Consider the following 25,627-nt stretch of genomic DNA (forward strand, 5'->3'; position numbering starts at 1 on the left):
ATATGCAATATTTTAAAAATGAATTTCACAGCAAATGAAAGCTAAATACTGTTACCTCTATTTTATTAAACAAATAATTTCACTACCACGCTCCATAAAATACGAATCATTCCATATTAATCCTCCCATAAACTCCAATACAATCCAGAAAACAACAACAATATTTTTATCCCACGATTTTGCCACCCATTTTTTCACCCAGTGTCAATTATCTAATGTAATCTCTGACAACTTGGGGGCAGTGGACTGACCTCATGCTTCCTTCTATGCATGAGGAGTTCAAGCTGCTTCTTTTCACCTGACAGAGGAGTTTCCCCGGCCGGACGTAGCGTGTAGAAGGAACACGTTATTCCGACCAGTTCCTTTCCTCTCCATCAGGAGCCCTGGCTTGCCAGGGGGAGGCAGTATAGAGACCAGGATTACTGCATGTTTTTGTGAGGGTACCTACCCCTAGGGGACACGGGGAGAACATGCAAACTCCACACAGAAAGGCCCTTTCGCCAACCCCGCCTTGAGTATGGGCACTGATGACGCAGAGGAGAGAACATGCCCTTAGGACCTTCTAGCTGTGAGGCGACAGCACTAGTACCGACTGTGCCACCGTGCCCCTATAACAGGGGCAGGCAACCTTTATTATCAGAAGAGCCATTTTTGTCCCAAAAACATATTACAATTCTATCTGGAGCCGCAAAATATGTTTGCTTTAATAAAGCAAACTTTAATTATTTGTGTGCTAATTTCTCAAAGCATGTCAAGTATACTGTACCAGTAAGACAGCAGCATTGGTGGTGAAAACAAACATAGTTGTCTTATCATGAATACATTCTTCTATTCTATTTTCCTTCATTAAATTTGATTCTTATTTTTATCTGGTGTATAGGCAACATTGTTTTGCAATATCAAAATGAAAGAATAACTTTATGCCTAGGCTACTACAAATTTAATAATAAATTATGATTAAATGTAAAAAATAGAAAATAAAAAAAGAAAAGGAAAAAAAAAAGAAAGAAAAGCAAAGCAAAAGAAAACCTCTTATTCCTTTTCATACTTTGCCGTAGCAACTGGGAACCACGGGAGAGGGCCACATGAGCCACATGTGGCTCCACAGGTTGCCTACCCCTGCCCTATAACAACATAATTGTTATAAAGGTGGGCTATCGCTATCACTGAACGAACATAAACCCCCGATCATTTGCATATAATACCAATGAAATAGAAACAAACACATTAGCAGTAGCACAAGTTAACGAAAACATTAGGGAGGTATAGGACACGCGCGCACACACGCGCGCACACACACACACACACACACACACACACACACACACACACACACACACGTGTTATAGTAAAATGGAGTAGACCTGATGTAGCCTACATCACATGTGTAGGCACTATAGGCAGCCTACTGCATCTTTGTAAGACTTGTACACTACAGCCCTTTCTACACTGATGCATCGACAACAGTAACATTCACTTTCACTAGCAGTGCCCCCTCAGCCCCCTGTCGTACCCCCACACGGAGTATTGCATAATAACTTTACAATAAACTCTCAGCAATGACAGAATGATGGCTGTGCGACTGTGAGCCCCTGGTGTGAGTGATGTCTGGTGTGTGCATTGCCAAAACAGTTACCGCACGCCGTTACATTTTATTTTTGATAGATAATTAAACCATTTTGAAATTTGAAAACAATTAAAATAAACTATTGGAGAAAAACCTCACATTGCACTAAAAGGCAGCTGAGTTTTTAAGCATAAAATAAGTCGTGGGATTTTAGTAGCACAAAGAAAACAACACCAAAATAACATATTGTGATTTAGGAGTCTAGGAGACATGAAGACACTCAAGCCAACAGATAATAACCGCAACCTAGATGTGACCTTTTACAATACACAGAGTTCCTTGTCAAATGTGTGTTCGTTCACGTGTTGTTGGGAAATGTTGTTTCCATTCCATCACGTTTCCAATCAATCAAGAAAAGCAATGGAATTAGAACGTGTACGTAACTGCACGATGGACACACTATTTAGAAAACAATCATGAACATGCATGCGCACCATATGTGTCAAAGTTAGGATACATAAACGTACCATGTTGAGTCGTCAGAGGGGATACAATTTCCAGTGGTCTGGATTTGGCTTCGCCTCCCACCACTCCCAGTCCCTCTCCTTCCCGTTACACCGATTTAGCAGAGAAGTTTGTGTATTGTCTTTACTTTTATTTTGTGTATAGGCCTACTACTGCACGTCAACAGAAGTCTAGTAGTAGTGGACCTCTAACTAACTAACGCCACGTTGTTGAGCTGCAGCCGGACGGGACCACCGAACTGCTGTCGTCAATCTGTGTAAACTGAGATGAAACCCAGGGCCAATGGAGACATGGGGGTGTTGCGTCTTAACTTTTGACGCCCTGCCCCTGTGCCCCATGCACGGCCCCACGACCACGCACTCTTGCAGTGTGGATTTGACTGGCACACACACACTAAACAGTTTGACAACTTCAGTGATTTTAGCGAAAATGTTTTACCAGATAGAATTGCATGGTTTTTTTTTACGCCCACACGCCAATCGTGGGGTTTACACCGTTTTAGGGCTATGATTATGAATGCATGCTTTGTTGTGTTTCGAGGATATTTATTACATCGATATTAGTCTAGAAATAAATAACACATTTCCCACGCATTGACTTTCGTTGCTTATTTCTTCTTCTTCTTCTTCTTCTTCTTCTTCTTCTTCTTCTTCTTCTTCTTCTTCCTCTTATTATTATTATTATTATTATTATTATTATTATTATTATTATTATCATTATTATTATTATTATTATTATTATTATTATTATTATTATTATTATTATTATTATTATTATTATTATTATTATTATTATTATTATTATTATTATTATTATTATTATAGAACTTTTCACGCAGCAGGAATGATGTTGTTGGCTCCCTGAGGCTCTCCTCTCCACCCCGCCCAGCCCACGTAACCCCACCTACGTGCACGCCTTGTGTTTATACTTCCCACGAGGAGGACTGTCGCTTGCCAAAAAGAACACATCAAACAACACGGATGCGACGCCTTCTCAGCTCTGTTCTATTTGGCAAGCGCAAAGACTACCAATTATTATTAATAGTATCTATTATCTATTATGCATCATCTTCTTACTGCGCTTGTATCAGAAACAGGGCCCATGCGAGTTCAAAGTTCAAACGTTTGGAAGAATCAAAGCGGGTGACAGAAGTAAGTAGACATATATACCTAATATTTAGGATATATTTATATGAGGGGAAATTGGAAATCAATGATCATGCTTATGTTCAATCCTCCAAACTTTGCCAGCATTTATCTAAACAGTTCATAGCAAGTCCAACAGAGGGCGCAGCTGTGCTACAAATCCAGGACAAACTAAAACTTTCCATTTTATCTGTGTTCCAAAAGGTGTTGCCTAAAGCCTAATGCACATTGTTTTTGCATTGACTCACTTTTATCAGAGATACAGTGTTGACCATCAACCTTGAATAAATACTTACAGTAGATTGCAGAGCCAACTGCCACCAATAATATTACTATATAATAATATTACTAGTACTACAGTAGGCTATACTGGAAATGTGTCCCTGTCTCTGCATTGTATATCTGGTTATTAGTGTGTCCGTGCCACTGTTAATTATCAATATATTTCAGTATGTGTATCTGCACTCATAAATTACATGGTGCACAATTTTCAATTTCCCCCTTTACACTGAATATGTGGTTTCTATATGGTAGAGATCCATTGATCATAACCATAATATCTCTATCCACATTTTTGTGGATAGAGCAACACCCTATGTCAAACACGTTCATACCTTTCATTGGAAGCCTGCTCATCCAGAAACTATGAAGGTGGAGGTGTTAAAGGGAGACTTGCATTTCTGGAATGGTATCTGATACCGATCACATCATCCCCTTGGCAGAAGCCATGGCCTGTCATTTAGAGAAACTCTGTGTCACAGAGAAGGACAGGCTCTTTATTGATGCAGGGGAGAGAGAGGGAGGGTGAGATTGTGTCAGAGAGGGAGAGTGAGACTCGTTTTTCTCGTTCCTCCCTGCGTATCTCAAGAAGGTGGGACGTAGTGGAGTAAACAGCTAAGCTCAGTGCACATACTACAAGTCACTGAGCGGATAGGATTCTATTTGTGCTGTGGACTCAAACAACGCTGAAAGGTACAGTGATTGCAGTACATGCTTTAACATTGTTTATTGTTTAACTAGAGAGAAAGAGAGGGAGAGAGAGAGGGAGAATGATACACCTGTATGTGTGTCAGCCGTCTCCTGTCAGATATGTGTTGCTGAGTGAGGACAAATCACATTGTTGTTAACGCTTCTTCTAGTCAGATAGTGTGACACCTCTCTTGTTTCACTGCCTTAACAATAAGATTGTCTGATGTTTTATTTGTATTTTTTTACCTTATTGCCGTGTGTACATTTTGTAGTTAGTGGATTACGTTTGTGAAGTTAGTAAAATCCTCAGTGTGCCCAAATGGACCAGGTACATTTGGGTCAATATGTCATTTACACTAGAACCTTATAGTCCCCTATTTTGGGCATGTCATAGTAGGTGAATATTTGGCGAAAATAGCCAATTTACAAGCTCTCAGGCCGTCTCAGCTCTTTTGGCTCCTTTCAGCAAACATTAGGTGTAGACTGTAGAGGGTAAAAAGTAGGAGTACAAGTATAGAGCCCTGGGGGACCCCGGTCAGTAGGGTTTAAGGGGAAAAGAAGGGCATAGCATACATGGATAGAAAGACGTATTGGAGGGAATGGAATCAATGGAGGCCCTCAAAAATCTGAATTTAGCTACAGTTAGTGGTGGTGTGGGATTATGCAATGATGAATTAAATGTATTATACTTGCTGCTGGGGATACCTGTATAGTGCATATCAATCTCTGACAGTGGTTTTTCCTGTACTGTATGTCACATACACTGTATGTCAAACACACTGTATGTCACACACACACACACACACACACACACACACACACACACACACACACACACACACACACACACACACACACACACATGCGCTGATGCGCACACACACACAAGATGTCAAGCCACATTCTTAATATGGCAGTATCGGTCTGTGATTTGTTTATATACTGCTAAGGTTTGGTTTGTCTGCAGAGCAGGTTTTATCAGACATATCTACATATTACATGAATATGTACTAAATATTGTAGGAAATGTGTGTAGCAGCAGTATACCATTGCTTCTCAAAGTCCTGTACAATTACCACAGATATTAGGTTACTGTACACAAAGTTGGCTGTACATGAGAACAGCAAAGTTCTGGGGTTGGTTCATCATCAATATATGGTTTAATTTATAACATTTGTGATCATATGTTCCCAAAATGCTTTCTATAGACCTTAAATTAACTTAGTCATTATGACAAGTATTGTGATGTTTTCCCTCACATTCCTCTGATTGTGCAAAGACGTACATGCTTTTTCTATTTTTATATTCATCTGTCCAACTCCCTCCACCACACACACACACACACACACACACACACACACACACACACACACACACACACACACACACACACACACACACACACACACACACACACACACACAATAGATGTCTGCAAGCTGTCCTCCACCGGTTGCCAGGAAGCCTTCAGGTATCCGAGTCATGATAGGTAATCCGGGTGAGGCGCTTCCTACTGGGATCATGCCTGTCTATACAAGCTTACAAAAAGGTATGTTCACGAGTGTGCGTGCATGCGTGCGTCCGTGCGTTTGTTTGTGTGTGTGTGTGTGTGTGTGTGTGTGTGTGTGTGTGTGTTTGAGAACTAGGACTGAAATGAGCAGTTGATTATATGTTAATTATGTAAATTAATAGATTTGAATATTCATGGTTATTTCATTTTCTACCTTTCAGTGAATGGCGACAGTGGCGAGCTGAAACACACATCTACACTGAATGCAGAAAGAGAAGTGGTATGTATTTGTGTGTTGTGTGTGTGTGTATGTGCGCACAAGGTTCAAGTTCAAGGTTTCTTTATTCTGTCTCCCAAGGGAGAAATTTGACTTGAAAAAAAGAGAGAATGCATGTGTGCCACAGTGTATATAGACCTACCTTGTAGTATCACATGCTTGATGCAGCATTATACTGTATCCCCATAATGAACTACCGTAATCACTCTGCTGAAATGTTTAAAAAGACAAACACAGTAACATCACCAAATTAACTCTTAAGAGTTGATCAATTACATTGATGTTTGGGGATGGCCATAGCTGAGTGGGTGGAGACTGGAGAGGGTACCTCACAAACCTTTCGTGTATACCAAAGGCATAATTATGTTATCACTCTATAAATGTTGAAATTTATTTACTAAATCATCTATTTTTTTATATTTGTACGTATATATACATATATTGCAATAATAACGTGTAGTTGCCACAAAATCCCAATGCACAACTGGACTTGTCTCACGGTCCGGCACCCCAGTCTGACCCGGCACAACATGTAGGAACCACTGCAAAACATCTGGTTTCTTTAAGCAATGCCCTCAATCAGTTTGTAAAATTGTCATGTTATTTTGTTGTTGCTTTAAAAAAAAAAAAGTATTATTTTGCTACTTCGTAGGCTACATTCCGAACAGCACAACCTACAGTATACTTTATAAATCCTACTCTAGGAACTCCTGAATCACTGTTTTGACGATGTGGAGAGATTCATGGGACGTTTGCAACAAACAGCCGATGCTCAGAGTGTCCTCAACCAGAGGGACAAGAAGAGAAGCAAAAAAAGCAAGAAAAAACAGAGCCAGGATGGTAAGTGTCACTAATGACTTCAGCGTAATTTATGTTTAGTTGCGTGCCGGTGCCGTGCACCAAAAAATGTGACACAGGGTGCAACCGAGTATAAATGACCCATTAGGCTTCCTGCTGATTACCCGTAGCCTTACAGGTGTGACAGGTGTTTCTGTGATTCTGCTCTTGTACAAGGTGAATGTCTTGGCAAGAAATCAATCCAGTCACCCCAAGCAAAGTGACTAAGTATATGTACTCAAGTACTGTACTCAAGTTAAGTACAATGTTGAGGTATTTTTTTGAGAGGCACTAGCCCCTCCAGCGCCTGGCTTTCCGAAATTACATCATATGGCAGCCAAGTCTATGGACTTTTTGAGGGGGGCTAGCCCCTCCTATATTCAGCTATAGTGTAGATTTTCGTCTTACACAAACATTAAATTCCCATTGACAATGCATGGAGTATTTACGTCATATGTAGATGAGTAAATCGGCTATCTTTGTCCTACACAGATTCCCATTGACAATGAATGGATGATGTACGATGATAAGAGTGCCCCTCACTTCACACGGGTGTGATTTTTTAATGTTTGTAATATAGGATCAACTCTGTCTTCCTATGCCACCCTGTTAGGGGCGACCAGTAGCCTTATAAGGAAGTAACGAACAGGTGCTTTAGGAGTTCCACTGGAATTTCACTCAAAACATATTTTCAATGCCATATAACACAATAGATTGTGTTGTATGGCATTAGATATCTCTACCGTATTTTGAGGGGGCCCTTGACATAAAATATTTGAGCCGGCCTGATTGGTTGGTTTGTGTGCGTGCGTGTGTGCGTGCTTGCGGGCGTGAGTGAGTGGAATTTGAGAGTGGAGACAATTACTACTTAATTCGACTCACTTGCATTGCATTGTTTTAAATCATCAAAATCACAGTTGCATTGATTATAACAATAGTGGTTCATCTTTCCTTTATGCAGATGATTTGTTGATGCTGAAGGCAAGCCCTCCACCGCAGGAGGAATTTGTGGACATCTTTCAGAAAATCAAATACTCCCTCAGCCTTTTGGTGAGCAGAGATTAGTCCTCAGAGATGACACTTATTTTCTACTGTCAATCAAACAATACAGGACATACAACTTGGTTTGCCAGGTTTGCTTCTCACTTTTTGAGGGGCGCCAGCCCCTCCTATGTCCAGCTTTGAGGGTCTGTGTAAACACAAACATTGAAGACAAAAGTGAGGACGCAAATTGTGATTGGCCAGAATGAGATGATGTATGATGACGTATGATGACGAGAGCACCCCTCACTTCACACGGGTGTGATTTTATTTATTTATCAAGGCAGCTGTACAGGACATTTTTATGTCATTCAAGTAAATTAGGATCAAATTATTCATGAAAGATGAAAATAATGTTTTGTGGATTTAATTTAATTTAATTTAATTTAATTTTCTTTCCTTTCCTTTCCTTTCCTTTCCTTTCCTTTCCTTTCCTTTCCTTTCCTTTCCTTTCCTTTCCTTTCCTTTCCTTTCCTTTCCTTTCCTTTCCTTTCCTTTCCTTTCCTTTCCTTTTCTTTTCTTTTCTTTTCTTTTCTTTTCTTTTCTTTTCTTTTCTCAGGACCGTCTCAAGTCTTCCATTTCAGAGCCTAACTCACCAGAGTTGCTACATCATGTCTTTGTCCCTCTCGGACTGGTGAGTGATTTCCTTTTGTCTAGTATTCTGCTGTCTGTGTCCCTCAGTGTCTGTGTCTGTGTGTGTGTGTGTGTGTGTGTGTGTGTGTGTGTGTGTGTGTGTGTGTGTGTGTGTGTGTGTGTGTGTGTGTGTGTGTGTGTGTGTGTGTGTGTGTGTGTGTGTGTGTGACTGTGTGTGTGTGTGTGTGTGTGTGTGTGTGTGTCTGCCTGCCTGTCTGTCTGTCTGTCTGTCTGTCTGTCTGTCTGTCTGTCTGTCTGTCGTATGTCAGACACTGTCATAGGATTCTGTCGTGGTTAACTCCCATGTTGTCTTCTGCACTGTAACTGTATCCATACATTTGACTTGTTTTATGCATTCTGTCATGTAATTTTATAATATAGTGTTTCCTTTGCTTGCCATTCACAGTTGGTGAAAACGACGGGTGGACCAGAGTTGGGGGCAACGGTGGTTAGCCCGGCTCTGACTCAGGGTGCCGTGTCGCTGCTTCAGGAGCATTTGAACGAAGAAGAAAAGGAACTCTGGACGTCTCTAGGGCCCCACTGGACTTTACATTGGTGTGTGTGTGTGTGTGTGTGTGTGTGTGTGTGTGTGTGTGTGTGTGTGTGTGTGTGTGTGTGTGTGTGTGTGTGTGTCCACATCCAACTTTGATTACGTTATAAGCATGTAAGGCATAGTCTATATCTAGCATGAATCTGAAAGTAGGACTGGGTGTTATAACTTCAAAACAATATCACTATTATTTCAAACCTTTGCCTCGATTATGATTAATGAACAATTATGAATTATCTTTTTCATTGTAAGGGTTAGCAGATTGCAAGATCTATCTGCAAGATAGGATCGGTTATTTTGGCTATTTGTTCTTTGTACAACAAATATAATACATGAACAAGTGGTTAATCAGACTAATCGATTTAGAAAGATATCCATTACAATTGTTTGCTGTCTATGTTGATATACTGTAGGCTTGCGTCTCGATTATTAGATTATAAGTCGGTGGTTGGTTCTAAATATTGGTTTCGATATATTATATCTGGATAATTGCCCAGCCCTACCCGAGCGAGTGTATAATTTCAGTGGAGTAAAGGTTGTCGATTTCTCAATGCATCACCTCTGCTCCGTTTGCCAGCTCCCAGCTCAGTGTGTCAGTTCCTCCATACACACCTGTGTTCCTGGATGGGTGGCAGCCACAGGCCTCCAGCTCGGACCCCATTGAGTCACAGCACCAACAGGATGTCATTGATGAGGTAATGGGCTCTATGCATACACTCCATTTTAGAAAGAACTTGAGCCCCTTCCCTACTTCCTTCACAGATGTTACCGATGATACTAATTAAGGCTCTGTTCCTGAGTGAGGGTGCTCTCTTCTACACCTTGAGTGGGTTCCAAATGGCCTTGTACAGGTCTGTAACCCTGAGAGTGAAGGAAGTAATAGTCCGCAGCTGACAGGCTTCTTTTGTTTAAAGTGGGAAATTTGGTATAGTCTTTTTTATTGGCCTAACATATTGTCTATATACATACATTCTTGAATCCACTTGCTGACTGGCTGTCTGCATTTCTTTTTAATAGGGGTTATATGTGACCAGGGTACACGCCAATGTACCCTCACGTAGGGCAGTATCAGTCACCATAAAAAGGGAGAGGTGTTTGCGATTAATCTATCGTTAAAATGGAGTTTGAAGCTACAATGGGTTTGTATAGGATGGGGGCGGGGCAGCGAAAATGAATACCAAATATCTAATACTGAATCAAGCAACTTAAAAACTGTCTGTGGTGTTCACATAAGCCTGAGTAGACGATATAATTACCAAAAGTTGTTTTGAAAGTGAAATATCCCTTTAAAGTATAATGAAAATGTGACATTTTTGCCTTATATAGGATGTCAATGGTATGGTCACATATAAACCCCTATAAAGAAATTGCTCAATACCGACAGCCGGTCAGCAAGTGGATTCATGAATGTATGTATATAGACAATATTTTAGGCCAATAAAAAAAAAACGATATACCAAATGTCCCACCCCACAACCCTGGCTGCCGGACTATAAAGAAGGGGCCCGGAAGTAGGAAGAGTTATTCTGTGTGCATAGAGCCTCTTGTACTGTACACAACACATCTGACAAGAAAGATTACACAATAATCATATATGAATAACTCATTCTGATGTGTACTGTAGGTCAATATACAGTGATGGAAAGAAACTATGTACCTTTATTAAACTATAGCTTTATTAAGTAAAAATTTGAGGTTCTTGTACTTTACTTGTGAGAATTTCACGTTTTACTTTGCTACTTTATACTTACCGCTATATTTCAGCCGTAAATAATGTACTTTTTACTTCACTGCATTTATCTGACAGATTTCAGATTATTAATCTAAATCTAGTCAGATAATAATGAATGCTGCCCCTTTACCAGCTTGAAAGTTCAACATTAAACTATGAACACTATTAACTCCATAATAATCCAATAATATAAGATATATGAGAATTATCTTTGTACGATACTTTTACTTGAGTAACATTTTGAATGCAGGACTTTTACGCTGACATATTACTAGTTTTATGAATACATCTTCCTCCACTGTCAGTGTGTTGGCTAATCCAGCTGTGTGACTCAATCTGCAGGAAAACACTCGACACACTTCAATGAGGCCCGTCTCCACTGTGCAGACAACTGAAGAATTGTAAGTCAGAGACAGACAGTGAAACATAAGTGGCAGAAGAAAATAACAGGAGAGTTGTATGTTTCTTTAACCACTTAAAACCCCTAGATTTTAGTAAACTGGGTCTTTGTTGTGAGCTTGTAGATCTTCTAATTTTGACTAATGTCCCTCCCCCCTATTTTATAGTCTTTGTGACTTAACCTATTTCAACTAGGTATCCTTATTTTGGGCATGGATGATTTTCAAAAATGTCCAATAATACGTACTTGGTCCGCTCATATTCCCCTGCCTCTACACCGAGCGTCTTTGCTGAAAATAGCTGATCTACAAGACATATTCTTGTACATTAGCTATTTTCGGCGATTGCCCTCCACTCCCCAGAATAGGTATGCTGAGGCTTCAAGTGGTTAAGGGTTAAACACCTCAAAGCAAAACAATCAGTAGATGTATTTGGGAGTATGTAACTCTTATCAACCATTGTCCACGCGTGGGAGTTGCCCACTACAGCGACAAGAGTAAACATGCAGTTATTCAGATGAATTGATTCAAACTGATTGCATTCAAACACTGGTTTGTTTGATTTATTGTTTAATCTTCTGATACTGTGCCAGTTGATAAGCCTGCTAAACAAGAATTTCATACTGTATTGATACATAAATTATGCTGACTTATGTTAACTGTTTCTTTGTTTGGCAAATACGTAAGAATTCTGTACAGTAGCCTAATAGAAAATTAGCAAAGACGTTCTGAACTGCGGCATAAAATCTCACGTTATCTCAAACCTCATTTTCAAATCGGTTCTAAGTCTGAGGTGAATATGAAAGATTCTATTATATACATAGAGGTTCCTTGAGGGTGTTCTAGGGAGTCCACAGCTAAATTATTGATTGTTAGGAACCAAATGCACCCTCAAATGGACCCATAAGGGTCCAACACTCTCAGAGTTATGGCAGTCAGTGGCCTAATATGCATACCAAACTATAGGGTCATTGAAATGAAAAAGTTTGAGTATCACTGTTGAAACTGTTTGAACTAGAAAATTCGCAATAAAAAAAAAGTCGCAGAGTGTGGTTGCCGCAGTGGCTTACATATGCCCCTCCCACTAACATTGACAGCCAATTACAATGTCGCGTCACCCCTGTGATCATGCGTAAGTAATTCGGGGATTTAACCCCCAAAATTCATGTTTTTGCTTTTAGAACTTGGTTGATTGAACCACCCCAGACATCTGATTCAAATTTGGGATGGATTGGACATTCCGTTCGTGATTTGCGGCATTTTATGTAAAATGGGCCCCTCCCACTAACTTCGGACGACGATTGTGGCCGAACGATACACACTATCAAAATTCCGCCATTCGAGTTTTCATCGAAAAGGTCCAGAGATCACGTGTACAGATTTTTGTGAGATTTGGACAAAATATTTAGGAGGAAAAGGAAAAAGTGTGTTTTGGACAAAATTCAAAATGGCGGAAAATATATCATGGGCGTGGCCTATATGGGGAGATGCGTCATGACCCAAGGAATCCAGGGGAAAATAATTTTGATTTTACAACCTACGGTTCAAGAGTTATAAGCCAAAACGTAAAGTTATAGCGCCACTATGAGGCCGACCGATAAAATTATAAACTTATTGGTTAAATAATTTTAGTGATAAGTTTGAATTTATCCTTGAATTTTTGCATTTTCCCATTCATGTCAATGGGAAATTTTAATTCACTAATAAATTCATATCAATTAAACTATACAACATTTGTCTTAGCAAAACACAAGCACACGATTCCCGTGGGACTAGTAGTGCGGCAAACTTTACTCCAGTAAAATAATAAGAATACGCATGAATAAAGTGTCACAATTACAAGAGTCTGGTTGCCCTTTCGGGCAACCACACTAATGATGTCATTCATCTTTGGTTTACCATAGCAATGGTCTACCACCGGAGGGCGAGAGACACTACTGTTGCAGCTATGACTTTGTGGCCAGGAACAGCAGTGAACTTTCAGTGCTGCAAGGAGAAACCTTGGAGGTATAGATCTCACTCATAGCATTAGTTATCAACGCTCATTTTATTTATTAGAATCTTTTGACATATTAGTTAAATGACACATATTTCCTGTCTTTTTCCAGGTAATCGAGTCATCAAAGCGCTGGTGGAAATGTCGGAATCGCTTTGACCAGATAGGCTTTGTGCCCCATAATATCCTGGAGCCTTTGTCTGCTCTCAATAATGGTGAAAGACACAGCCCGGTAAGGTAACGCACGCACATGCGCTTACACACAAACACACACACACACACACACACACACACACACACACACACACACACACACACACACACACACACACACACACACACACACACACACACACACACACACACACACACACACACACACACACACACACACACACACACGTCACATCCCACTGCTTTGCCTTGGTACACAAAAGGTACACAACCAAAGAGTTACAAATGTACTATCAATTAACAGTGAGGAATTAACTGTGTACACAATGTTATACAATGCAATACTGTTTTGGCCTCATTTTGACATTAAACAGAAATTCTAAAATCTTGGTCGTTTTCCTGTCTTTCCCCTGCAGAAGGTGCCTTCTCCATCCAGTATGTATTTCTCATTTCCGCCGACAAACCCAAATGACACCAGTCCTTCTACAGGACACCTAGCATTAAGACGTCCCAGCATGCTTTCTACAACACTACAGGGAGAAGGAGATCGAGGTAATGAACCCATTAACATCTAACATACAGTACTGTACAGTACAAGTGCAGTGGTTCTCAACCTTTAACCCATTCTGACCTGAGATCAGATTCATGAGGTTTCCACCGGGCAAACACTGGGTCTGATGAACCCATTCTGACCTGAGATCAGATTCTAAAAATGTCAGTCGCTCTTCGATTTTTCAAAAATAGCAGACCTACAAGCTCGTATCGCGCCACTCGGTGGCGCGATATGAGCTTGTAGATCTGCTATTTTTAAATAGCTAAAGCATAACATGATGCCGACACCAAAATGGGTGCCCGGTCAGAATGGGTTAAAAAGGACCCCAATCTACTGTACTCCTCTGTGTTTAATTTAAATGTGCTAAATCAGTGGTTCTCAACCTTTTTCATCTGAAGGACCCCAATCAACTCCCCCGTGTTCATTTAAATGTTTTAAATCAATGGTTCTCAAGGTGGGGGGGAGGGGTGAAACAAAAAAGTTGAATATAGAAAAAGACCATTACTGTGTTAAAAGTAATCAGCTAATATTATACTATAAGTCAAACATTGGCAAAATTGTCAAATAATAGAAGACAGAGTCAACATCTTTTCACAATATTTATCTGTGGAACTAAATGTCCTACAATTCTTGGGCTTGTCAGCGTGGGGTGGTCCCCAGTTCACATCATTATAAATTACAACATAATTATTATTTTGAGGGGTCGCAGCTTGAAAAGCCATTGCTGCCTACCGATACCATGTTTGTTAATGTGTGTGCTTTTTTTTGTCTCTGCATGTATGCGTGTTTTTGTGCACAGTCCTCATGAATGATGTGAATGATGAGCTTCAACACCGGCTGGCCAATGGGAAGTCAGGCTCAAACCGTCCTCTGGTTATACCGCGTACATCCGACACGTCAGCCCCGCTGGACTACCACTCCTCCCCTGCCCAAGTGGCTGCCTGGCTCAGCGGCAAAGGCTTCAGTCAGGAGTGAGTTTACTGCTGGGTCCCCCCCCCCCCTCCCGTCTACACAAAATCTCTTCGCCAAAAATATATGATCGACAAGCTCACAACAACGCACACCTTAGTTAGCTTTGTAGCAGATCTTCTATTTTGGGGGCGAATGTTGTAAGTGGTTAGAACAGCTCTGATGTCTGCCTTTTCATTTACATACAATGCATAAGGAAAATTGAAGGAAAGGCTACTTTTGACCATTTTATTACCTTTCTTATGTTGTCTTAATGCTTTAGAATGTGAAGCCACCTCTCCACCATTTAAGGGTTAGCAACTTAGCACACAAACATGTCTTCTTTATTTATCTTAGACAGAACCCCTTCTTTGGTATCATTACACCAACATGAAATAAGTGAGGTAAACATTGTTTCAAGGAAAGGGATGGAATTTATTTTACACAATGATTGTTACACAATTTACACAATTATAGCTTCTGCCAGGTTTGAGCATTTAGTTTAATTCAAATCAATCAATTATATGGATATTTATCTCTAAGCCTGGCTTGTACATTGCTATTTTGTAAGGAACAGTTCATCCTGAGAATGTAATTTTCTCTTCTTGTCCCCGCTGTTTAGGACAATTCAGCTTCTTGGTATTTTAAGTGCTGCACAGATTTTCTCTCTGAATAAAGAGGAGCTCCGTACAGTCTCACCAGAAGAGGGTGCCAGAGTCTACAGTCAGATCATGGTACAGAAGTCCTTACTTGAGGTAAACTACTTCTAAAGTGTGTACATTGTTTAAGTCACAGATGCATGGCTAAAAGCTTGTGTTTAATCTAATCTAAGTCTACTTAGACATTTGTAGCACCCTGAGATAATGCTTTGAATGGGCCTGTTGCCTGCTACTCGTGCCAAGAGGCAGACCTTGCAAAGTGACCAAGTAAAGGTCTGTGACTGTGTCATCGTGATCATCTGACAGCTGGAAGGCCGGGCCCCTGGAGTCCCAGGCCGGTGAACGGCCGTACCCCTAGCTCCCCCTGACTTAGCTGAATGTTGGATTTAGTTTGCATTGAAGAGCACAGAATATTACTTTTGTTTGTGCCTGGGTTGTGTTAAGCATTGGTTCTCACTGTGAGGTCTGGGGAGTCGGGACCCCCAGGGGTTATTGAGGGGGTTCCAGAGGGTCCCCACTCCCCAGCAATGTTTTATATTTCGTCTATTTGAAAAGAGACTAAATATTGCAACGCGTTGTGAGTTTGTTGTGAGCTTCTACGGCATTGACCATATTCAGGACCACATGGGTCATTTTGCTCTACTTAATGCACTTGAGTGAAGGAACAAATCACAGTACCATGTGAATTGTGAATTATGGTAAATCCAACCATGTTCAGTTCCATTATCCTCTTCTCATCTTTTCCAGGATGTGCACAAAGCCACAGAACTGGAAGCGGTGATGGAGAAGCAAAAACTGAAGGTGGACGTGAAGTCACAGGGTGGAGCGCTGTGACACCTCCCAGCCACCAGATGACATCAATCAATCAATCAATCAATCAATCAATCACCAGGTGGAATGCTGTGACAAAAACAATATCACCGACCCACCAGTTCAAATGTGACACCAGAGAACACAGGAGGACATAGTTGTAGTTATTGCTGATAAAGTTGTGACAGTTCCCTACAGACATTAGTATTTACATAATTATCATGATCTCACAAGGGTTTCAATGTCTTTACCACACATGCAGGTATACTGTTGAAATGCTGCGGCTTCCCTAACTTAAAAAAAAACGTCATGAGCATGCTCCAATAATTTGGGACTTATTTTTGTATCCTTGTGATCCATGTGATCCTTAATTTGTTCTGTTTACTAAAGTCAAGATCATTCCCCATAGCCTTTACAATAAAGAGGTTATGTGAGTTCACATAAGTTCATTTCTTTTAGACTTAGGTCATCTTTGAAACCTTCAAGCCTTCTCATGGCGCTTATTTATAAAGTGGCAAAAAGAACTGGCACAGTGCCAGTGCAGATACTAGGGAACAATTCCTTTAGATTAGATAAGATTTATTGATCAGACAGGAGTGAATTCTGTCCAAGATACAAAAGGTTGATTATCACGCACAATAAGTATGCGTTCAAAACATCTAATCGTGTTCACTATTTGATGTATTTGCATTAGCAGACACTTGGATCCAGTACGACAAGGTCAAGGTAAATGCCATCAATGTTTGACAAACATCAACAGAGTACGTGATCAAGAAATTGTTTATATACAGTGTAACATGTAATTAGTAGTAGTTACATTATATACATATACAAATTTCCCATAAACACGCACAAAACGGACGCATGCACGCACACAAGCGCACGCACACACACACAAGCGCACGCACACACACACACAGCAACACAATGTAAACTAATTTAATTGCGATTAACTCACTGCAATTGAATCATGATTATTTGCATATTTATTTATTTATTTATTGCCATTTGGCCTACCGTAGTTCAGGACACAGCTCTCTATGTCCATGAGCATGCTCATTATGTGTTGCTGGAATGTGGATGTTACCGTGCCATTACAACTCATTAGGGCCTACATTTATCATTTCTTCAGGAATGTAACAGGGTGGCTACAATATCCTCTGCTCACTTTAATTTTGTTTTATCTTGTAGAATCCTGTATGCCTGTTTTTATGCTACCATTTGGGGACATATTTGTCCTTGTTTTGGGTTGTTAATTGGTTTCCAAATTGTCCAATTTAAATAAACATACATTTACATAAAGCCAGCCTATTTGTCCACTCCCATGTTAATAAGAGGGTGCATTTTATATCAGAGACACAGTTCGAACACGTTCAACCACTCTCTGTGTGTGTGTGTATACATTTGACTGTTTTCATGCAAATTAAACCTTCACTGAGATGTAGGGGATTAGGGGTTCTGCCAGGCAGTAGTCAAACGTATAATGTCCTAAACTGTCTGTGCCAGTATGCTGCAGTTGCAGGTTTAGGAGGGTGCTGCTAATCAGGAATTTGGGAAAGCGAGAAAAGCTTGATTTGAGCGAGTGGTTCTCAAAGTGGTGTCCGGGGACCCCCACTCCCCCAGGGGTCCTTAAGGGGAATCCAGGTTGTCCCGGACTAATATAAATGTTTACTTAGGAACCAAATGGATGGGTCTGTAACACCATTTGTAGACTGTTATGGGGGCCGTGGTCTATGCATCAAAGTTTGATAATGAGAACCATTGGTTTAAGCAGCCTGGCTGTGTTGACAGCAGTTGATTCTCAATCAACCTAATTGAGTGCATCCCCTCTGTACAAGCTCAGCTGGACCTTTTAACATAATTTTCAAATTGATCAATGGTGTCTATATATATATATACATACACAAATTGCATGATAGTATGTTAAATATTACAACCTAGGCTTTATTTATCAGTACTAGACCGGTGCCTGGCTGTAGGGCACCGAGACGATGGAAGTTGGAGATCCATGCCTCACCCGACTATGCACCCGACAGGGGCCCTGTCCAGAGCCGGACAGAGGCCTTTTGTGGCGGTTCTGGTCAACCGTGGGTCCGACTCGACACCGGGCACTGCACTCCCTGTGGGGTGTGGAATGCGTGTGTTGAATTTGAAGTTGGTGGGGCGAACGGTTCTCGAGTTACGTGGATTACAGCCATACACGCGTACATACAGACAGACGTACAGACACATGGTGCATTTATATAGATGTTTGCATTCATATAATTAAATGTATATATTTTGCATTACACATGTACTCATGGAATATCTCTGAATTACTAGTCCATTGTAAATGTTGGGATGAATGTATCTAGGATGTTCACAGCATTTGAATCATGCACTGAAATACTGAAATCTTTAAAACGCCCCTTTATTGCACATACAAATTCAGCTGGGCATATTATTTACATACAGTATCTGCAAATAATTAATTATTAAAAAAGCACAAGCTTATCACTCAAATATTTTACATACATTATTCACACATCATTGTTCACGTTATGTTTGTCTTTGTCACACGAGTATGAAAATTAATAAATAAAGATTATTATATTTTGGCAGCAGGTCATTTAGAACACATGTAAACTTTTAAGCTTCAGTCATCACAATTAACATACATTAAAATTATCTTAGTGCAAAATACATACATTCTCCTGTTAATAGACAGTAATATCCTCAGTATTAATGTATCCCTTTGTAACTCAGACGCTTACGGGTCCATTTGGTTATATTAACATGCTTATGTCTGTCGAGTTACGGTACATTAATACTCAAGGAGTTTACTGTATGAAACTGTATAACAATGATTGTAAAATTTAAGTGGTTAATGCTTTGGTTAAGACTGAGCTACAGCAGTGGTTCTCAAAGTGGGATCCACAGACCCAAAACGCAGGTTCCAAACGTATAAGAGTCCATTTAGTCCAAATATTGGTATGTAACTCCTGAGAGTTATGGGGGTCCTTGAAATTACATAAGTTGGAGAACCACTTGAGCTACAGTATTTCAAGTACAATTACATAGTGAAAACAGAGAGATTTGAACAGCAGGTGAAGTGCAATCAGTCCTGTGGTCTTCTTCACTCTTGGATGTTCAGCTTGTGGCATGAGTCCCATGTCACTAGCTCATTTCCTTCAAACCACAGCTGGATCTCCCTCTGAGCACTATCTGGAGAATCGCTGGCATGGATCACATTCCTTACACACAAACACACACACACACACACCACACACCACACACCACACACACACACACACACACACTTTTTAGTTCTTTATTTGAATCCGAAAATTACAATTAATTTTACAGGGAAACAAATATAACGCGATTGAGAGTTCATGGACTCAGTAGGTTTTCCCGCATAACCTCCTGATATGTCACACGCATAGCCTCTATAGAATATCTAATATTGTGTCCATCTGTCTGTTTACCTATCATTTTTCAACACCAACTAAATTATATTATTATGCAAGTAGAAATCAAAATTAGTGTCCAGTCTTTACAGTGAATACATTACCTGCTAACATGGACACTGAAATCGCCTCTGATTGTCCCTGCTGGCGCTGTAGTTGGATCAGTAGGTCCCACCATTAAACGAGATGTCTGGACAACATTATTCCCTTCCCACACCTAGAAAGGGAGAAAATAAAGGAAAGATCCTCTCAAACCTTGATGCCTGAAGAATGTAAAACGACCAAACTCTTGCAATACATTTTGGATATGTGTGGTTGCTGCTTTCTTTTTCCTTGAGGCTTTGTAATATGTTTAGTAAATTATTGTGCTTTGCATCAAATTAATCAAAGCTATATGTTTTACACGTCAGAGTGTATGAGAGAACTTCACCACATATTTGTGGATGTGCAATCATTCTTAATGAACAGAGTAGACAACTGCAGCAATACACTCCTCACTGCATATTACTGTATAATTGAGATTATAAATCAGAGTTCTCAACCAATACATGTACACTTTGTACAGTGTAGGCTGGGCCAATATATTGTCATTATTTGACTTTTTGTTTTACAACATCGGTATCTGCAATTATGCAGCTGATTTGTCCTGATAGGTTTGCATGTGCAATGTAAGGCTGTTATGTAGAAGCTGCTCCAAGAATAAAAAAACAATAAAGAAATACATAAAATAAGCCCTCACCATAACAACCACTGGACCAGAAGTCATGTACTTCAGAAGAATGGGATAGAAGGGCCTCTTTGTCAACTCACGGTAATGCTCAGAAAGAAGCTCCTCAGGAACCTGTAACCATTGAGTTATAGTACAGCACATGAATAGATGATGTTGCCTGATAGACAAAGCTTTGAACAGTGATTACCAACCTGTAGGCTGGGGCCCACTGGTGGGCCGAAAAGATATTGCAAGTAGGCCCCAGATAATTGGCAAAAATAAATACCATTTTAGTGTTAAAATAACATTAATATTACAAATAGTAATTTAAAGAAATGCCATGTTATCATTTCTTTTGAGCTTGTCAGTCTGCTACTTTTGCTATTTTTTCATTGGAATGCTGAAAAGTAACACTTTTGAACATGTGAGTTTTCTATCCGACAGAGACGTTGTGAGAAACGCAGGAATAAAAAAACAAATACACTTCAAATGAAATAAAGCTTTTTCAGACACTCTTATTACCTGCAACATTTTCAAGCCCACCAGCTTGAAGCCCCTTTGCTCAAATCGCTGAATAATTTGTCCAATAAGGCATCGCTGGACTCCATCAGGCTTCACTGCAATTAGAGTCCGCTCGTTTACATCAGCTCCACCTAGTGGGACACAACATGCATTGTCATTACATAAAGAACGTCTCTGCCATGTTAACCACTTAACCCCTCCATTGAAGACGGAGTACCCCAGGGTAGAGTTCTCATCGGGCCCGAAAATTAAGGCCAGGCCCTAACTGGGCTCTAACTGATCAGGCCCTAGGCCCGGCCCGGCCCGACTAATTAGCATAGATTTTAGGCCCGACCCGGCCCTAAAATGTCGTGTCGGGTCGGGCCTGGTCGGGTTTGTGCAGAATTTGAGAACTCTACACAGAGTAAAAGTGAAATGCCAGTAAGCACCATCTTCATAATAGATAAATACACAAACAGACAGAACAGAACTATTATTTTTATTATTCTAAACAAATTGAATATATATATATTTTTTTTTCATGGAGCCCCAGGCCCGGTATAGTATAGGTCATGGCTATTGTATACGCTGCTGGGCTTAGTGGGCTATGTGCTATTATGTACAGACAGACTGTACCACTTTGAGTGATAAGCAGAGTTTTATTGCCACTATGAATAACAGGGTGCAAAGTTGCAGGACAGTGTTTACATCCTGTAGCTCGGAGAACGTATCTATTCTAGCCTACAGAAAGGTCAGTCGGTGCTCTTCCAGTGTCGATAGATCACCTACTTTAACATTTGGAGGAAATGACACTGTCCTAAATACCAGTGTAAACCTTTGTAAATATTAACTAAAACAAGGTGGGGTGGTTGACAATAGTTGAGCCCGGGCTCCAGACATAGGCTCCACTCCAGTAGGGTCATTCCGAGTATCCGGTGCAATTTGTGTTCCCATGACATAATACAGCATATCTTGTGTAAAATAAGCAAAAACACTCATTCCAAAAAGCTTATCGTATACTATTAAAGCTTCTAGAACACAATGATTTGTACCTCAGGGTGAAACAAATATAAAATAATCCATTTGATTTGAGTAGAGGTATTAGCTAAAATGCCATATCCCCATCTGTTTATTCAGCTTCAGTTACAAATATAACTAATAATAAAAAATAAAATAAAATCTAATTATTGTTATATAGTATAGTTCTGTTTCTCACCAAATATTAATTGTGATGAATGTACTTTTAATGCTTAAAATCAATATTTGTCCCTGACTTGACTGTCCTCCCTCTAATCCACTGTAAATGTCCCCCGACTATTTCTCTAGCCACATGATTTGATAGGAAACCCTATACCAGAAGAAGTATCACAGTTTAAGTTGCCTTTTTATCAGTAAACTAATTAAAGCATAACATGTCCAAATATGCTTAACAATAGAGGAAATTGATAAATGTTCATAATTCTGAAAATATGGTTGATAAATAGATAAAACATCTTACTTGGTGTTCACAATTGTGCTACTATAATCTTCATTACATGAGTAATGGTTAGCTCTGGTCCATAGCTCTAATCAGAGCCGAAGAGTTTGATCAATCCTCAAGGCCCCCCCCCCCCCCCGCAGCCCCGCCTCCCCGCAGCCCCCCCCCCCCCCGCCGCAGCGCGGAACAAAATAAGTTGTTTTCGCTGGTACTTTTAAAGCAGCTTCTATAGGCCAATGTCCAAGCCAAGGTGAGGACTTTCAGGACTATATTATTATTATTATGAGAGAGAGAGAGAGAGAGAGAGAGAGAGAGAGAGAGAGAGAGAGAGAGAGGGAGATATAGAGAGATACGGAGAGAGCGAGAGAGAGAGAGATCATAGGCGGCGGGTGCGTTTTACCTTTGGGTAATGGGTAGGCTACAGAATTGCGTTGGGGGGGACTGTCGCGGCCGAGCGAAGCGAGGCCGCCGCCGCGGATTTATTTATTTATTTATTTATTTCCCAAATGGTCTAAAAATGAGTTCTTTAGCATACTTTTACCAATGAATTAGCCTATACACAGACAGCGACTGATCAGCCTATTTTGGACGATATGGGTCTTTTCTCGAGTCAGTGTGTAGTCTCACTAGTCTGTGGTTTAATAGGTCTCTTTGGTGATTTCTTGATCAGTGTTTTTATGTCACGCCTCAAGAACAACTACAAAAGAAACCCGATTAGCACTTTTTAACACCTCTTGGACGGCCGGTGTCTCTCAAGACAGACCGTTGCCTGAGGAACAACAGGGGAGGCGCTGTTTTCCCGAATATTTGACGATGGGATTCTCAGATTGCCGGCGGAGAGGTCCAAAATGTTCGGAATTCCCAGAAAATATGTAATGTAAATGTAAAATGTCCACGAAAATCTTCATGGGGGCCGAAAGGGGCCCTAGGATTCTTCATGGGGGCCATGGCCCCGTGGCCCCCACAGACTCTACGTCGCTGGCTAATGCGTTTGAGCTAATTATTAATGGTTATCGACTTTAGCATATAAAATGTCCCCAATGTTATGTCCAAAATGTGTCCCCCCGTCTGTTAGTGTAAATAATGGATATGGAAATAATGGCAATAATTAAGCTGTTCCACCACTGGGACTTCTTAGGACTTTTGATATGTTGTTTATGAAACAAAAAGTTGAAATCGTTTTTTTGCAATTTGAGGTATTTTTACCGCAGTCTCAAAATGCCTGCACTATTGGTAGACAGTACACTAGACAGCAATCAAGTTACGTCTCGACCTCAGGGCGTCTTACTGGTATAAATCTCTAAATAGACCAGTGCATCAATGTAGCCTATTTAATTAATTGACCCATGTAGCCTACTAACGTAAAGTATTCAGTGGCGAATGTTGCGCCCCCTGACAGGATAAGCACAAGCTCAACGTTTTCCAAGTCACGGGTGGCCAATTATGAAGTGATTTGTCAAGAGGATTGAGAGAGAGAGAGAGAGAGAGAGAGAGGATCTAAATTAGTTGTTACAGCTTCATGGTCTCTGTGTTGCATTACATTTACAAACAATAGTAGCATGTTTATTATAGCCAATATAAATATATAAATACAATACATTCCTTTACTATTTTCAGAACGCTTTGTTTAGTAAGAGTTGAAGGTGGGTCCGCGCGAAGCTTTGAAAGAAGAAATCTCGCACAATCAAATTAACAAAGATCACATCCACAACATTCCTTCATTGCAGCCGTGTTTGCCTTACTTACTTGACTTGGTCCTGTGTGCAACAGCTCTGTGGCCAGCCAACAGGTTAGAACCAAACTTGGCTGCAAAACTCTTTCTGGCTTCTTGACTTCCTAGAAAACACTGACCGTGTTGAAAAATACTCTTAAAGAGACACCGCTGCATGAAAACCATGATGTCTTTGTCCAATGACTCCACTGTGATCGACTGTCGGAGATTATGTTCAAACTCACCAATTTTGTGAAAGTAAAAATCACGATAGAGTCCCTCGGTCCCACCCCCGTGTGTGAAGGTCCAAACAGGACAGTTTAACTCCAGTAATGCAGACTGCAGAGAGTGAGACCATCACGACCTGATCACGTTTATCTAATCACCACCTCACAAAATCACACATGGTTCAGGCTTCAGCAGACAGCAGGTTTTTTTTTAATTAATATTTTTGCTGTTTTTTTGGCAGGGTTGCTAAACGACTTTGCATGATGATTGGTATTATTGACGCATTGATTGCATAAGAGGAGCTAAGTAGGTTAAGTGGCTGGTAAAAAACTAAAAAAGAAAATTGACATTAACAATAATATATCCTTTTAGGAGTGAGAAAATGCTTAATCATAAGAGGCCCATAAAAACGGTGTATGTGTGCATTAGATCAGTGTTTCTCAAACCTTTTCATGTCAAGAACCCCTAAAAATATATGTATTAGGCCACAAACCCAGTTAAGCCACATCCTAAAATATTTTAGTTAGATCTACAAGCTGTGATAAGCTTGCCTTGTAGATAATCGTCTAGTTTCCGAAATAGCGGGTGTATAGGGGTTACAGTGGTTAAACATATTTGGATGCTATATTAACCAATTCTGTTGGGGACCCCTGGAAGCCCCTCACAGATCCCTGTTTGAGAACCACTGCATTATAGAATACATTTAGGAAAAAATAAAGAAAATAACAAAAAAGAAAGAGAGGGAGAAGCAAATATACAGCACACACGACACATTTACTCCCCTCTGGAAGCTCCAATATAGTCAGTCAACAAAAAGGAGTCATGTACCCAAAATGAACTCCAACACTAGAGTCAACATCAATAAACAAACACCACCAGCTTCCAACCTTCAGACAAAGCTTTGCACCCTCTACACGAGTGAAAAAATGATGTCAAGACTTGTATTTTAATAGTCAACGTGTAGACTTGATCAGATCTTCACTGAGCCAGGCAAGGACCAAACCCATGATGCAGTCAAGCTGAGCAGACCTTATTTTTGTTCGGAATCTAGCAGCGATCCTACATTTGCTTCCAAAACTTTTTTATGCATAAATGATTATGTTTAACCATTAGGTATGGTGTGTGCAAAATTACGTTTAGGTATACGGTTAACAAGAATAAAAGACCTGCTAAAATGCTCTGGATGGTTCATGAGTAACTTGGTGCCAAGTTGTTCAGAAAAAGGGCC

General features: G+C 40.3%; 3 protein-coding genes across 4 annotated transcripts in view; 1 reads left to right on the forward strand and 2 right to left on the reverse strand.

Moving 5' to 3' along the window:
• The window catches only part of slc6a16a (solute carrier family 6 member 16a), a 37,445-nt gene extending 35,121 nt beyond the window's left edge, over positions 1-2,324 (reverse strand). Inside the window, exon 1 of one of the 2 annotated variants that reach the window (XM_083779564.1) lies at positions 2,095-2,324. In XM_083779564.1, coding sequence (XP_083635690.1) covers positions 2,095-2,097 — 3 coding nt within the window. In that variant the 5' untranslated portion in view covers positions 2,098-2,324. Of the gene's footprint in view, positions 1-2,090 lie in introns of both variants that reach the window. The other variant, XM_083779565.1, reaches the window with a different exon arrangement.
• Positions 2,325-4,096: 1,772 nt separating this feature from the next.
• Positions 4,097-17,144, forward strand: eps8l1a (EPS8 signaling adaptor L1a). Its single transcript, XM_083779237.1, has 15 exons — positions 4,097-4,209; positions 5,635-5,755; positions 5,938-5,996; positions 6,698-6,833; positions 7,792-7,880; positions 8,431-8,505; positions 8,911-9,059; positions 9,632-9,749; positions 11,129-11,187; positions 13,089-13,191; positions 13,293-13,412; positions 13,771-13,906; positions 14,707-14,878; positions 15,478-15,610; positions 16,262-17,144. The coding sequence occupies exons 2-15, from the start codon at positions 5,635-5,637 to the stop codon at positions 16,346-16,348; spliced, it is 1,557 nt and encodes a 518-aa protein (XP_083635363.1). The 5' UTR covers positions 4,097-4,209; the 3' UTR covers positions 16,349-17,144.
• Positions 17,145-19,261: 2,117 nt separating this feature from the next.
• nme4 (NME/NM23 nucleoside diphosphate kinase 4) lies at positions 19,262-21,094 on the reverse strand. Its single transcript, XM_083779695.1, has 4 exons — positions 21,005-21,094; positions 20,513-20,614; positions 19,878-19,990; positions 19,262-19,557 (listed from the first exon to the last, which is right to left on the reverse strand). Exons 1-4 carry the CDS (start codon positions 21,011-21,013, stop codon positions 19,440-19,442), a joined length of 342 nt encoding a protein of 113 aa, XP_083635821.1. The 5' UTR covers positions 21,014-21,094; the 3' UTR covers positions 19,262-19,439.
• Positions 21,095-25,627: the final 4,533 nt, after the last annotated feature.

The sequence above is a fragment of the Protomyctophum parallelum genome (genome assembly GCF_964188405.1).
Source record: "Protomyctophum parallelum genome assembly, chromosome: 13".
In the NCBI taxonomy this organism is placed as follows: domain Eukaryota; kingdom Metazoa; phylum Chordata; class Actinopteri; order Myctophiformes; family Myctophidae; genus Protomyctophum; species Protomyctophum parallelum.

Bases quoted from the DNA above. Each gene is read 5' to 3' on its own strand.
- eps8l1a (XM_083779237.1), top strand. From the start codon at position 5,635: ATGTCTGCAAGCTGTCCTCCACCGGTTGCCAGGAAGCCTTCAGGTATC. The intron at 5,756-5,937 runs GTATGTTCACGA...TCTACCTTTCAG, and splicing joins CTATACAAGCTTACAAAAAG to TGAATGGCGACAGTGGCGAG. The intron at 13,907-14,706 runs GTAATGAACCCA...TTTTGTGCACAG, and splicing joins ACAGGGAGAAGGAGATCGAG to TCCTCATGAATGATGTGAAT.
- nme4 (XM_083779695.1), bottom strand. The intron at 19,991-20,512 runs GTGAGGGCTTAT...CTCCCTTTCTAG, and splicing joins CTGGTCCAGTGGTTGTTATG to GTGTGGGAAGGGAATAATGT. The intron at 19,558-19,877 runs GTAATGTATTCA...TTTGTGTGTAAG, and splicing joins TTCAGTGTCCATGTTAGCAG to GAATGTGATCCATGCCAGCG.